Source organism: Sordaria macrospora, chromosome 2 (assembly GCF_033870435.1).
Source record: "Sordaria macrospora chromosome 2, complete sequence".
In the NCBI taxonomy this organism is placed as follows: domain Eukaryota; kingdom Fungi; phylum Ascomycota; class Sordariomycetes; order Sordariales; family Sordariaceae; genus Sordaria; species Sordaria macrospora.
In genome coordinates, this window is record NC_089372.1 from 5045342 (window position 1) to 5060677 (window position 15336).

Consider the following 15336-nt stretch of genomic DNA (forward strand, 5'->3'; position numbering starts at 1 on the left):
AATAGTCTGATTTTCTTTTTTTTTTTTTTTTTTTTTTTTTTTTTTTGGGTCATCTGGGCCGAGGACCGAACAAAAGCTTGCTTTCTTCCATTCAAAACCAAGCCAGCAAAAAACAACAATAAAGGGTTCTAGGAGGTTCCGCCTGCTTTCTAAAAGGATGACGGGCAAATAGGATAACATGGAAGGGATTACCGCCTCCCTCTTTTGGCGATACTATCATTGGTCTCATGTCGAGAGCCCGAGACCGCCATTGTGTGCAGCGGCCGTTGACCACCATTGACAAGGCAAGACTGGCAGTTGACAGGATCCCCCTGTGCTTCGCTCAGCTCGGCTGCTGCACCAACATGGGAAAAAGGAAGTCGATAACCTCACAAATGGTCTGGGCTGTTAGCACTGGCAAGTGCGTGTTAGAGCCTTTGCCCAACCTCCATCCGGGTCCTTGTCCGCGGAGAGGCGTGACCTTTTCCATGATCCCATCGCTCCCATCGTAGTTCACTACACTACACCATTTCCTGATCCGGTTCTGACGCTCGTGACGCCCTTTTCTTATCCCGGCCGACCCTGATTTTTCTCCTGACTCGCAGCACCTCTATTGTTCCAGATTGTCACCGCCCAGCCCTTGATTTTCCGCCCACTCCCATCAACCTTTTAAGATTCCCACTTCCCCATTCGAGAGCATCGTGACAAACCGTTTATGTAGGTTCTAGGTATCCTTTGTTGTACCTTGCGGACTGTCCGTGCTTCCATAGTCTATTTCCCATTGTTTGGTTATCGTTATCATTCCACTCATCCCTCTTTAAAAGGTTCAATACCCGCTCTAACCTTCACCATCTTCCAACAATCTTCCCGAACCCCCGCCTCTCACCAACATCCTCCCAAACTACAAGTACCGCCCATTCTCCTCTCGAACTCCTCGTCACCATTTCCGTGTCGGTCCCTTGACGAACCACCACCAGCATATCTACCGCACCATCACCACAAACGAAGCAAAGTGGGCTTCTCCAACCACCAGCCCATTCTTTCTTTTGTCAACCTCCGTCACCGACACCTCTCGCCTTCACCACCATAACCACATTTCGCCATGTCGTACAGGACAACAGCGTCGGGCGCAACAACGCGCTTGATGAGTGAGATGAAGGCGCTACGAAAAGAGAAATGGATTCACTTTGAAGATGTACGTTCTGTTCCCATTCGTTCTTTTTCGTTCCCGGTCTATCCCTCGGAATAGCTTCGTCGGGCACAGTACCCGAATGCCGACTCCGATCATTACTACACTCCCATTACGGAACCTAGACTGACTCTCTGCTTCTCGGAGCAAACAGGACGACTCTGGCACCCTCAACATCCTCAAGTGGCGCTTTGGCCTCATGGTCATCAATTCCGACAGCGCCTTCAACGGAGGTTACTTCCGGGCCGAGATGGTGTTTTCGGACGAATACCCGTATCAGCCACCCAAGTTCCGCTTCCTGATCCCCATCACCCACCCAAATATTTACCCAGACGGCCAGCTCTGCATCTCGATCCTGCACACACCCGGCGAGGACCTGATGTCGGGCGAGCAGGCGAGCGAGCGGTGGTCACCGCTCCAGGGCGCCGAGAGCGTGCTGAGGTCGGTGCTGCTGCTGCTCGATGACCCGGAGATCAACAGCCCCGCCAACGTGGACGCGGGTGTCCTGTACCGCGACCACAGGGAGGATTACAACAAGAAGGCCCGGGAAACGGTGGAGAGGTCGAAGAGGGATATCCCGCCAGATTTCGAGATGCCGGTCAGCTTCGAGGAAAAGCCTCCTCCGAAGGCGGAGAACGACGACGACTTTTGGGCCGAGTCAGATGAGGAGTTCGACTTTGGTGGTAGTGACACTGGGGATGACGACGAGATGCAGGACTTTGAGGATGAGGAGGAAGGGAGCGAGGACGATGATGACGATTCCAACTCGAAGCAATAGACCGACTTTTGTTTGGATGCTACGTTCTTCTACGGCAGCGGTATCAACAGTTGCTGTCAAGCTGAGCGGGGCTCGATCAGGTTTGGGTCAGGATGATGACGATATCCCTCTTTCTCTTTTTCTTATTTGGTTCTTTTCTACCCGTAATATTCATTGCATAGCGTCGGGGACACCCCAGGTCTATTTGGGCGTTTTTATGGTCTCCCACCCAAATAAGTACATCTGGCGGAAACTTCATTGGTCGCTTTTTTACAAAGACACAACCCGTCGCCTAGGTACTTTGTCTAACCTTAACCATAGTTTTCTTGAACAGCGAGAAGACTTTGGCAAAGACGGGAAACGGTCCGGCTTCCTAAATACATGGATTACCTTTAGCGGAAACGTCTAGACTAGAGCTATAGACTTTCAACTTTCAAAACTTTCTTCCACAAAGTGAAGAGTATGATGTAGCCCCGTGATGGCATCTCCCAAGATCAAAGAGCCAAATGGCTCGTGCACGATGTCGGAGCTCATGCCGTGCTGCCAAAACCCAGACGGGAAGACCCCCCTGGCACAGTGACGAAGGTCCCTCTGAAGCCCCTCCACCGTCCCCCTCATGCGATATCTTTGTGCAAATGCGACTGGAAACCAAAGAATACATGACTGATATTACGGCGTGGAAGTGTACATTGAGCATTCTCTGGCTTTCATCCTCATCGTCCGCAAACAAAGTAACTTAACACACCGTCCCTCCTTCCCCGCAATCCGGTGCAGCTCCTGCCCATCATCCAGTAGCTGGCTGCCGCATTGTTTACGTGCCTACCTACTGTAGGTACAGCGGGTTCGGGTGTCAAAGCAGGCTCTTGCGTCGTCCAAACAACATCAAGGCAAACAACATCCCAATTTGGCTCTTCCCATCATCCCCTTCGCCCTGCCTTCGTCCGACAACAACAAAAGCAAGAGTAGAGCCATCCTTCGCCCGCTTCATCCTTTTTGCTTTTAAGACTCGGTAGTTACCACTAGACGAACGTCAAGATCGCCGTCCGTTCCTTCAACAACATCGCAATCTACGCCAGACCCCCGGTCTCGTCCCGCAGGCCCTACCCATCAAGGTCACCATCGCTGCCCCGCCGACATCATCACCCTAAGTCAGAGCCACCTGCGCAAACCTACCAACAACTCTCTCTTCCATTCTCGCTTTGGTCTTCCAGTCGCCGTACAATTTTCCGCCCCTCTTTTACCCAATATACAGCTTTACATAAATCGATAGAGCTTCACACGATCAGACCTCCCTCTTCTGGACCGGCGACGCAAACTGCTCTTATTCCACTCGACCGACTCCAGTGGCCCAAGTTTCCCTCGATCAGTGGCAGCCCAGCAACATCTTAACCACCAGCGGCACGCTCCGACCAGGAGCGCCTGACGCTGGGACTGTTGGCGGCAGATAGCGAACAATAGCAAAACCCGACTACAATACGCACTACGGTGATAGACCTAGCGGCGCAAAAGACGAACCTCGGGCACCATGGACGATTACCAGGAGCAAATCCAGACGGTGCGCGCCATCACCAACTATGATGATGAGCGATCCATCGCAACTGCTTTGCGAGAAAAAGGAGGTGACCTGGAAGCGGTCATCAACCTGATATTAGACGACGTCGATAAGGTTAGATTCCAGCACGCTACCCGACGGGGTTCATGTGAAGGCAGAACTGGATGCTGACATTCGGCGTACAGTTTCAAAGAACCTATGCTTGGGATGAGGCCGCATTCAATGCGAACCGCGAAGGTGATGGGGTTACGGGTGTTTATGGGCCCAACCAATGTGAGTTCCCTTTCTAACCCCGACTCCTGGAACTGCTTGAGTCCTATACCACAATCTTCTGCTGACAGACTCGAGTTAGCGTTTCATATCCAGCCTCCAGACAATGATCCGGTCCTCTACGGATACGATCCGGGATATGGATCCACCGCTCCATCACGGCCTCCTTCGAGGGTTGACAACCGGTCTCCTATCGGACGTGCTGTGGACATGACTACCGGTCCATATGCTTCCGGTGTCCCGACGAACCAAATGGAAGAGGACGCGCAGCTCCAACAAGCCCTTGCGGCCTCCATGAATCCTTCGGGCATGCACACTCCTCAACCGATCTCCAACGGACTGGGATTGCCGCCGCAGCTGCCCCCTCCGCCTCCGCCTCAAGAGTCGGGTGTCACTAACAATGGCCCCTATTTTGGTCCAGCGAACAGATCGGACTATGATCCGAATCAATGGGCCATGGTTCCCCTCAGGCTTCGCCAAACGGATCCCAGACCAGTCAGTAGACAAAGGGCTCCCGGGAGCTCGGCGTTTTTGAGGAACCGTTCCGATAATTCGACTAACCGACACCGCGTCGGTGGGATCTTGACGATACTGCACTCCATCCCAGCCGCACGGAATGCGCTTCTCCAGTTAGGCAATGTGCCGGAATACGGCTACGGAAGCAACAACGAATGGTGGAGGGGACAGAAGATTCTTCCCCCGGCGCTACAGGAACATGATGAACAAATTAGCTCGGAGCGGAATCAGTTGCTTCCTCCGTGGTCTGACGAGCTTCATCGTTTGGTAGCATTCCTGGACTCGACAGAAAGGGCTTACGGAACGGCAGACATCTTGGCCAAATGCAAAGCTCCCGGTGTCGAAGACCGCTGGGATAGTGAGAGGGAGTTCTTCGACAGCCACATGGAGATGCTGAAAGCCAGAAATGATGACAGCTGGGACGATCTCACCATGTGTGTGAAAAAGTCCCAATACGGCACCGAACAAGGCTTCTTGGAGTATCTCAACCTGTTGTACTGTGAAGATTTGGACCTTACCACAACAAACCTGTACGCTTGTCTTGATAAGGCATTTTGGGTGGACCGGAATACTTCAGGAGATTCACTCGAGGGCACACCCTACACAACGATCAGTAAGCTGCCTGAGGTACTCACGATTTCGCTCAGAGCGCCACAGGGACTCCCGGCAGCTGTTGACATACCCGAGACGATATACCTTGACCGGTACTTGGCAACCAATGAAGAGAAAATCAACGAACTTCAAGCCGATCTATCAAAACTGGCGTACGCGCTTCGCAAATGTTCCGAGGAGGAGGAAAGGTTGACATGTTGGATCGACAAAGAAACGGGTAAAACTATGGACCGCCGAACTATGATTACGGACAGTATCGAACGGTGCAAAGACCATATCCAGCAACTCAAGGGTCGGGCAGCCTGGAGAAATTTCGAAGAGTCGAGTTCCGATGTTAGTGGAGATGGTTACCGACTTTATCTAGCGGGCGCTGAAAAGGAGGCATCGGTTTCACCGGATGAGGCAGCTATTATCGCTTTTTACGAGCGCAAGATCAAGTCTCTGACAGAACAGGCAGCCAAGCTTGAGAAGATTGTACAAGGTATGATTACCGTGGCCACTTCCAAGGCCATATTCGTCTTTCGTGTCCTCTAATTTCAGCGAGGTACTGACATAAACAACTATAGGCTCTATAGCGCCACAAAAAGAACGCATTAAGGATGCTTTGCAGCAACATAGCAAGGCTCTCACCGTTCCTGCTTCGGATAACTCATGGGTCCCCACGGCCAAGTTTACTCTTCGTGGCGTGACAGGCGAGCCAAACACCGTGTTCTTGCGGAAACAGGAAGTCGAGCTTATTGATCTCGAAGATGGGGAGGTCCCTACGGAACAGTGGTTTAAAATTTCGTGCTCTTCCGGGAGCAACTACGCTTTGCAGATAGAGGTAAGTTTCTTCTGTAAAATGCATGAAACAGCAGTGATGAATGGAATGGGCTTGCTAACGTTATGTTGTCAGAAAACAACCCACGAAGCTGCTATAACGCAGGCTTGCGCAGTCGGCACTGAACCCCTTCTCATTTACGCTTCTGACAAGGCGATGAACGCTGAACCAATCCCTCTCAATGATGCTCTAAAGGCCTTCATCAGGTTTGACAATAAGTTCTTCAGCCAAGAACTGGCACAGACCGAGCATGAACAGCACGAAGACTCCAGAAAGCGTGGGCCTATTTCGATGTCGTCTCCGGACTCGAAGAGACGTAACAGATCTAACAGTGTGGACTCGATGGCCACGAACCACGCATCAGCCGGCGACGTAGAGATGGATGATGAAATGCGTGCAGAATTCCTCAAATCTTCCAACGGATCGGGGTACGAAAACGGCACGGAGAAGGCTAGCGCCAGCTCTGACCATGATATGGCGGATGGTCTTGCTCCTTCCCCACGCCAGGAAGATGCCGCTGTTCCGCATTCCAATGATCTAGTTGACCTGCTCACACCCACTTATGAAGATAAGGCAGAGAGCAAGGAACATGAGTCATCCAACGTTGGTGCATCAATGGATGGCACGTCAGAGAAGATGGGGCGTGTGTCCCTCGATGAGGACAAGATGGATGTTGATTGGCGCCAAACAGGAGGCGATACGAATGCCGGTTGCAGCCAGGCCAGCGGATCCAGTGCCCATACAGAAGACTCTGGTATAACCGCGAAGCCAACCAAACCTGCCGACGATGGCACTACAACGGCGAGGGGCCCAGAGATGCAGGAGCGCAGTAACAATCCATTCCTCGCCAAGGCACCTAACACAACTGCCGCCTTGACGACTTCGGGCAGCTCCTTGCAATCGTTCAGCCGAGATATTATGGACTTTTAGGCAAAGGAATTAGCCCCTGAATATGAGGGGTTCGAACCAGACGTTGCCTTCCTACGCATTCAGCAGCTAACTTGGAAGCTGTTTGAAGATGATCACCCCAGTTCCCTGCGCACTGCGAGGTGGCTGTCCTTCACGGAGAGATTATTCGAGCAAGAGCCCTTTCTCAGTATTCAGAAAAACAGAGACCTCGGCACTGCGTCCATGTTACTGGATCTAGCCCGCTCTGGGCCACAACACAAACACTCTGACACGGAAAGGCCGGAAACATCCCGGCCCCAGGATGATGAACAACCCATGGACGATGAGGATCAGAGCAGGACGCCAAAAAGAGCAAGCGAGTCTTCGGAGGAGAGCCCGCAGAAACGAGCAAGGGTGCATTCGCGCTCCCCGGAGACAGTCATTTGAGCCCCGAGTCCCTAAAAGTCTCCAGGCTGGAATATGCGTGAGGTCGAGTCTTCAAGAGGGGTGTAGCTGAAAGCAGTATCGAAGGAGTTGGCTAGGTAATTGGTTCGCGGGCGTCCTCGGTGGTCTTCTTATTAAAGAACGCAGCGACTTTGATATCCTGCCATCTGTAAAGGCGCTTTGGCAGATGGACTCGTTTGCATAGCGGAACTCTACTCGACTTGGGAACGTGTTATTCTTAGGTGATATACATCCACCACAAGACTAGTGAATAGTTTTGCCTACTTACATGTTAAGCGATTAACAACAGAAAGGCCGGGCAGAAAACAGAGAAAGGATAGTGACATGTTAAATGTAGTAAGACAAGATACCCAGCTTTGTTGGGGATACCTAGCCGCCTACATGTGAAGAAGAGTGACCAGCGCGCGATACTTGGATGAACATTCCGAGAAAACTCTGCAACTAGAAGAAAAGGATGATACAATTCGGTATACCAGACTTTCCTGTTGACACGACAGGTGTCACTACTTCCGCCTCCTCTTGTGTCGTCGACGAGATGTACCGGTAGTTAAGCAGCGGCACTCTTGAAACACAAACGGTGGTCATAAGCAGCTAAAGTCCGTAGAATCTGCAACAATAACCGGAGCTCGAATAGTGTAGTGGTTATCACGTTCGCCTCACACGCGAAAGGTCCCAGGTTCGAAACCTGGTTCGAGCAAAGTTTTTTTTTTTTTTTTTTTGGCCTGAAATCCAACTCTGCCCGTCACCCAAGCTTGTGCAGCTTCGGGAAGCGCAACACAAACAAAGGAAAGAGGTCGGAATAGGGGGCGGGAAGTGGGGTTCGATTTGTGCTTGCCTTTTTGGCAGAGCTCTTGCCTGCCGCTGCTGAAATGCCCCACCTTTTGGAGACTGCCCCACTTCCGACATCATCCTTTCCCTTCCATTTCCAGCGGGCGCACGCAGGAGCTGTGATGCTTGTCAGTGGGGTTTCGACGCCGTGAGCTGTCTGGTCCTGCCCGTCTCTCGGATTTGATCGTCGTACACCAACCGTACAATTCAATTCCGTAACACGATCAGTTAACACCATCAGGTACCCACGAGTCTTGACGATTTCTCGAGTTTGCTGTATACCAACATTATATCACAAACGATCAGTGGTCCAACTCGAGCATTGCGCAAGCCGTTATCTACGAGGGTAACCGATTACAACATCAGGGGGGGCATCACCACGATACCCATATCTCCAACCGAACCACAAAGAATCATAACCCACATTTGTTGAGCCATCACACCAAGAGCATCAGCAGCAATCATGGCCTCAAGACAAGACGCCAAGATCCAAAAGATAATTGCGCGACTACAGAAGCGCATCGCCGAGGGCCAGTTCGAAGAGCAATACGAGGCCGGGCAGGAGACGAGACTGGTTGCGGCGCGGTACACAAAGGCGGAGAACTGGCCGGCCGCCATCGACATTCTTTCTAGCGTGTCGCAGGCGCTTCTGAAGGCCGGAGCGGGCGGCGCCGGCGGCGATCTCGCCATCTTGCTGGTGGACGTGTACAAGCAAGGCAAAGTGAAGCCCGATGCGGCGTCAAGGGGAAGGCTGTTGACGTGCTTGAGACTGTTCGCGTTTGAGGAGCCGACGAGGAAGAAATTTGTTAAGGAGGTTTTTGAGTAAGTCTTCTTTTCTTTCCTTTCTCTGTGGATTACGTATGGATTTGCGGAAAGGAAAAAAAGAAAGGAAGCGAGTGGGGGCTAATGGAGATGGAAAACCACAGCTGGTCACGGAAATTCGGCGATTACCCCGCCGGCGACCCCGAACTTCACCATGTCGTCGGCACCTTGGCCGCCGAGAGCCACGAGACGGACGAGGCCGAGAAGCACCTGATCTTGGGAACCAAGGAGTCGGCCGAGGTGCTGACGCGCATGGAGTACGAGTGGTACAAGGACAGCGAGCAACCGCACACGGCCGCGCTCTTCGCCGCCCGCGCCATCTTGCCGTATCTACTGCTGGCCAACGTCCGCGCGGCCAACACGTCATACCGCGCTTTTGTGTCGGCGCTCACGGCCGATAACACGTCGCTGGGCGTCCAGAACGTGGAGAGCGCCCATGGCAGCGATATCCGCATCTTCCCGAGCCTGCCGTTGTTGAATTTCTTGGGACTGCTGCTGCTGGCAGTGCAGAAGGGAACACCCGATCTGTTCAGACAGCTGAAGACCAAATATGCGAGCAACCTTGCCGAGTTGGGTGGGGCGTGGGATGGCGCGCTGGAGATGATTGCTGAGATGTATTTTGGCATTCAGAGGCCAAGGCAGTCGAACCCATTGCTGGATATGATGGGTAGCTTGTTCGGTGGTGGCGGCGGCGGCGGTGGTGCGGGTGCTGCGGGCGGCAGGCCGCCGGTGAGGAGGGTTGAGGCGGCGCCTACTGCTGAGGGATTGGACTAAAGGGCCAGGGCCATCTGAACAGCGTGGAGAGCGATGGATTGTTGTTACGGGAAGGGACAGACTTAATTTTATCTTCGGTCCATGTTCTATCCTGCTCAAAGCCTGCTGGGATGTTATCAAGGGTGAAAGAAGTAATCATAGGGGGGTGGGTATACGCTGCTTATGCTAAGGTAATATGACAAGTCAAAGGGGAAGAAGACCAAAGGGAAAATGAAGTGAAGAGTCGGGAGAAGAAGCCGGAGACGAAATCAGACCAAACCCAACTCGCCCCAATACCAATAATGCCATCCAGCTTTGTTCATAAAGCGTGCCGCTCGTCACTCAACCATCCCTCCCGATCAATGCAGATGAAGTACCTCCTCCCTCTCAAACATCCAGTTATCCTCAGATAACGCCGCAACCTTGGCCTTCAAGCTTGCCTTGACTGCCTCCGAGAGTTCTACAACTTCAGTCGTTAGTCTCCAGCTCCCGTATCCTCTGTCATCCACGGGCAATAATAGATCAAGCTTCAGTTGAAGACATACCTTCAGTATCCATCCCACATTCTCCCCTCCCCCCTCCCCTTTCTGTGACTCCCTCCAACCCAACATCCCCCCTGCCCTCCGCCTCATGCTCAGTCAACCACTCCCTCACCGCATCCGCCAACCTCTCCCGTTCCTTCTCAGCCTCCATCCGCGCCTCCATGATCGCTTCCGTGTCCTCGTCGTAGGGAGGGGTAGGAGGATCGTTGCCTAGGTCGATTTCTCCCGTCTCTTTGTCGCGCACGACTATTTCCTGGTCGGGGTCTGTTACTGCGGTTGGGGGTTGTTGATCTTCTTGTGAGGAGGTCATTTTGACGTCTTCTTCTACTTCTTCTCCTTCTCCTTCGTGGTGGGGTGGTGGTAGTTGGTGGTATTGTTGGAGATGGGGCAGGGAGGAGGAGGGGGAGTCTTGGGGGTAGGGGTAGTAATGGGTATTTGGGTAGGTTTGGAAATAAGGTTGGGTATAAGACTCGGTGAGGTAAGAAGCCTGCTGGTGTTGGTGTTGTTGTGAATGAGATTGAAAGTTACTTTGGTGATGATAGGTTTGTGAAGTGTGATAGATTTGAGACTGAGAGGATTGCTGCGAGTAGTAGCGTCCTTGAGACTGTTGAGAGTCTGGGGCAGCAGTGGGTTGTCGGGTCGGTTGTGCTGGTTGTGATTGTGATTGTGATTGTGATTGTGATTGTGGTTGTTGAAAGAGGTTGCGGCGGACTGGTGCCCCGACTCTTGCTCCTGCTCCGGCGGAAGAGAGTCCGGTGTGTGGAGGAGGCGCGGTTCTTGAAGGAGCAGCGGGTTTGAAGTTGGGGCCGGGACGACGGTCGGCCATTTGTTTGAATGCGGCGGTTGTTGGTTTGATGCTTGAGGAGGATGTGATGCAGGATTGTGTCTTGAAAGTTGATGGCTCGACAGTTCAGTAGTTAAAACTTGGGGGATTGGAACAGTTGATCTCACTTGGTGAAGCTTCGCACTTTGTTGCCTAACTTTCGAGGGAGAATGAGGAGTGATGTAAGGTTATGCAATTACTTGATAAAGTTGTAAGTGGTAAGAAAGAAGACGCGGGGCATACCCCCTGGTCGCTGTACCGCGATGGCGTGAAGTGGAGGAATAACAGGGTTAGGGTCTGACGCGAGTTCACGTGCTCCGATTATAGCAACTCGGTGTCATTATTGCGCTTTAACATGCCATTCGCAAGCTCAAGGATTTCTTTGAATTTTTCTGGCTGGACTGAGTATCACCGTATAGTCATCCCAGAGTTCGTTGAAGATGATAAGACGTTGTCATTCCGCAACGTTACACTGCTTTGAGGTGGCGGTACATACTAATGTAAAGGTATCTCGTTCCTAGCTGCAGGGGTTAAAGAGGTGCAGTTACATACATAGGTACATACACACATGTAATTAACGGCGCCATGTAAAAGTGGCTCAAGTGGGTGCTTGTCACGTAACAAAGACATTCGTCGCGTACAGTCGCGATTTCGATTTCGTCCCATTTACAATTCCACATTTTCTTCCCCTCTCTCCAACCAGACATATTCTTTTGCTGTCATTGTTGCTGTTTTCTTGTCATTAGGCTCAGATACGACAGTACTCTCCCACAAGACGACAAACGCGTGTCCCGAAAGATTCGTCCTTGTGAATCCAACCAAGACCGGCCTCCACCACAGCCAACCGAACTTTCAAAGATCCGGAATGGCGCCCTCAGCGTTGCCACAGAAGCGCGCGTTTGGCGAGGCAACAAGCGCCCTCAGCAACATTCACAATCTTCCCGCCGCTTCTTCAGATTCAACCAAGAAAAGACGCCTCGACGATGTTCCTCCCTCGTCCCGCTTCCGAACTTTCAAGAATGACGGCAAGGGCAGGATACCCTCCACGCAACCTAAGAGCGCCTTCGAGAGCGAGGTGCTTGAACGCATGAGCCAGGACATTTCCGACCTGAAACAGAACAACTCGGAAAAGGATCAGGCTTGGGAACGCCCGCCACTACCAGCGACCTACAACCCAGCAACAGACAGTCTCTGCTTTCAGTCCATCGAGGCCGAAGAGGGATTCCTCCACGGCGGTCAGGCGACCATTAAGCTGTTCGGTGTTACTGAGAATGGAAACTCGGTTCTCCTCCATGTCAAAGACTTCAAGCATTACCTCTATGTCCAAGCCCCCGTATCGTTTGGTCCCGATGATTGCCCCAAGTACAGAACATTCCTCGAAACCCAGCTCGCCATGCCCACCCCGGCCATCCACTCGGTCTCCCTGACGATGCGCGAGAACATGTACGGCTTTCAAGGCAACACGCAAAACCCTTATATCAAGGTCACCGTCAACGATCCCAAGTTTCTCCCCAGAGTCCGAAGATTGATCGAAACGAACAAGGCAAACTGGAAGGGCATGTGGAAGAGCGATGGGTCCATCATGACTTTTGATGATATTCAGTACCTGCTTCGGTTCATGGTCGACTGCTCGGTATGCCACCCCCTTGAAGTAGTCCCAAGATTTCCAAAGCTAACAAACACCAGATTGCTGGTATGTCTTGGGTAGAGGCTCCCGCAGGCAGCTATCAGCTTGTCACCGATAAACACTCCAACTGCCAAATCGAAGCCGAGATGAGCTACCGTGATTTAATAGCACACAAGCCGACTGGTGAATGGTCTAAGATGGCCCCTCTGCGAATTCTCTCCTTCGATATCGAGTGCGCTGGCCGCAAGGGTATCTTTCCCGAACCGCAACACGATTCCGTCATCCAGATCGCCAACATTGTCACAAAGTACGGAGAGAAGAAGCCATTTGTTCGGAATGTGTTCTGTCTCGACACGACTAGCTCGATTGTGGCTACCCAGATTCTGTCTTTTGACAGGGAAGAGGACATGCTTCGCGAATGGCGCAACTTCCTAGAACAGGTCGATCCGGATATCATCATCGGTTACAACATTGCCAACTTCGATTTCCCGTATCTTCTAGACCGAGCCAAACACCTAAAAGTCAAGGACTTCGACTTCTGGTCTCGTACCAGGGTAAGATCTGTTGCAAAAGAAACAAACTTTTCCAGCAAGCAGATGGGCAATCGCGACACCAAGGCTACAAATACCAACGGACGTCTTCAGCTAGACATGCTACAATTGGTACAACGCGACTATCAGCTGAGAAGTTATACCCTTAACGCTGTCTGCTCAAACTTCCTAGGAGAGCAGAAGGAAGATGTGCATCATTCTATGATCACGGAATTGTTCGAAGGCACACCGGAATCCAGGCGACGTCTTGCACTTTACTGCTTGAAGGATGCGTATCTACCGCAGAGGTTGATGGACAAGCTATCATGTCTAGAAAACTACACCGAAATGGCAAGAGTCACGGGTGTGCCGTTCAACTTCCTCTTGGCCAGAGGTCAGCAAGTCAAGTTCTTGAGTCAGCTATTCCGCAAGGCTTTGGAGCAGAAGCTGGTCATTCCCAATCTGCGTCCCGAGTCCTCGGAAGAGCAGTACGAAGGTGCTACTGTCATTGAGCCCACAAGGGGCTACTACGATGTGCCCATTGCCACTCTCGATTTCGCTTCACTGTATCCCAGTATCATGCAGGCACACAACCTCTGCTACACGACTCTCATCAAAAAGCGGGATATCGAGAGGTGGAACTTGAAGAAGGACGAGGACTACATCGTTACTCCCAACGGAGACATGTTTGTAACGACTAAGCAGAGGAAAGGTCTCTTGGCACAAATTCTGGAGGAATTGCTATCTGCCAGAAAGCAAGCCAAGCGCGAGTTGGCAGTAGAGAAGGACCCCTTCAAGAAGGCTGTGCTGAACGGTCGTCAGCTGGCCTTGAAGGTCAGTGCCAACTCCGTTTACGGTTTGACAGGTGCCACAAACGGCAAGCTTCCTTGCTTGGAGATTGCCAGTAGTGTCACCAGTTTCGGTCGCCAAATGATTGAGAGGACCAAGAAGGAGGTGGAGGAGCGGTATACTATTGCCAATGGCTATTCTCACGATGCTCAGGTCATCTACGGTGATACCGATTCCGTCATGGTCAAGTTCGGAACCAAGGATCTTGCCGAGGCCATGAAGCTCGGCCAAGACGCCTCGGAGTATGTCTCGGGCAAGTTTGTCAAGCCCATCAAGTTGGAGTTCGAAAAGGTCTACTTCCCATACCTGCTCATCAACAAGAAGCGTTATGCGGGTCTCTACTGGACCAAGCCTGAGAAGTACGACAAGATGGACACCAAGGGTATCGAGACGGTTCGTCGTGACAACTGCTTGCTAGTCCAGACTGTCATCGAGAAGGTTCTTAGAATGATCCTGATTGACCAAGACGTCCCTGGAGCCGAAGCGTAAGACTTTCCTACTTTGTCCTTCTAGCCCAGTTAACATGATGCTAACTTTCACCACTAGATACGTCAAAGACACCATCGCCGACCTCCTGCAAAACAAGATCGACATGTCCAAGCTAGTCATTACCAAAGCCCTCACCAAAGAGAACTACGACGCCAAGCAAGCCCACGTCGAGCTTGCGCAGCGCATGAAGAAGCGCGATGCCGGCTCCGCTCCTGGGCTCGGCGACCGTGTCGCCTACGTCATGGTGAAAGGCGCGGCGGGCTCCAAGAACTTCGAGCGCTCCGAGGACCCCATCTACGTGCTCGAGCACAACGTGCCCATCGACACAAAGTACTACCTGGACAACCAGCTGGCAAAACCGTTGGGCCGCATCTTCGAGCCCATCCTGGGTGAGACCAAGGCCAAGTCGTTGCTGACGGGTGACCACACCCGCGTCGTCTCGGTTGCGGCACCCACAGTCGGCGGCCTCATGAAGTTCGCCAAGAAGACGCAGACGTGCATGGGCTGCAAGAAACCGTTGACGGGCAAGGAGGAAAGTCAGGGTGCCGTCTGCGCAGACGATGCGCCGAGAGTGGGCGAGCTGTACAAGAAGACGCTGGATAAGGTGTCGGATCTGGAAGTCAGGTTTGGCAGGCTCTGGACCCAGTGTCAGAGGTGCCAGGGGTCGATGCACTGCGAGGTTATCTGCAGTAGCAAGGATTGCCCGATTTTCTACATGCGGATGAAGGCCAAGAAGGATCTGGAGGATGCGAATAAGGAGTTGACGAGGTTTGATTTTGATGCGGCTGCCATGTGGTAAGGGGAAATATGGATATTTGTGTTTTTGTGGGCTCGTACGGGATGATTGAGCACCCAGTCCAAATGTGCTTCAGAGGTATAGGGATAAGTTAAGACTGTCTAAACCAAGTGTAACGGTATCACTTTGGTATGTCAAGGCGTTTTGGTACGGATATTATTGTCATTGATTACGGGCAAGTTGATGATATATGTTACAAGTTACAGGAGAAAGGAATGGCCGAGTTTGG

The 15336-nt window shown here is 52.1% G+C and overlaps 4 protein-coding genes and 1 non-coding gene across 5 annotated transcripts; 4 read left to right on the top strand and 1 right to left on the bottom strand.

The window, feature by feature from the left end:
- The first annotated feature begins 899 nt into the window (after positions 1–899).
- Positions 900–2373, top strand: SMAC4_07552 (uncharacterized protein). Its single transcript, XM_003344496.2, has 2 exons — positions 900–1174; positions 1323–2373. The coding sequence occupies exons 1-2, from the start codon at positions 1082–1084 to the stop codon at positions 1944–1946; spliced, it is 717 nt and encodes a 238-aa protein (XP_003344544.1). The 5' UTR covers positions 900–1081; the 3' UTR covers positions 1947–2373.
- A 344-nt stretch (positions 2374–2717) lies between these two features.
- SMAC4_07551 (uncharacterized protein) lies at positions 2718–7413 on the top strand. The gene is made up of 5 exons (XM_003344495.2): positions 2718–3591; positions 3663–3750; positions 3830–5356; positions 5442–5698; positions 5771–7413. Exons 1-5 carry the CDS (start codon positions 3451–3453, stop codon positions 6623–6625), a joined length of 2868 nt encoding a protein of 955 aa, XP_003344543.1. The 5' UTR covers positions 2718–3450; the 3' UTR covers positions 6626–7413.
- Positions 7414–7672: 259 nt separating this feature from the next.
- Positions 7673–7745, top strand: SMAC4_13302. The gene has a single exon. It is a non-coding gene; the product is annotated as a tRNA-Val (tRNA).
- Positions 7746–7983: 238 nt separating this feature from the next.
- Positions 7984–9670, top strand: SMAC4_07550 (uncharacterized protein). The gene is made up of 2 exons (XM_003344494.2): positions 7984–8698; positions 8803–9670. The coding sequence occupies exons 1-2, from the start codon at positions 8340–8342 to the stop codon at positions 9470–9472; spliced, it is 1029 nt and encodes a 342-aa protein (XP_003344542.1). The 5' UTR covers positions 7984–8339; the 3' UTR covers positions 9473–9670.
- A 140-nt stretch (positions 9671–9810) lies between these two features.
- SMAC4_07549 (uncharacterized protein) lies at positions 9811–10819 on the bottom strand (the record flags this gene model as incomplete). Its single annotated transcript, XM_003344493.1, has 2 exons — positions 9811–9911; positions 9997–10819. 2 exons carry the CDS (start codon positions 10817–10819, stop codon positions 9811–9813), a joined length of 924 nt encoding a protein of 307 aa, XP_003344541.1.
- Between the last annotated feature and the right edge of the window lie 4517 nt (positions 10820–15336).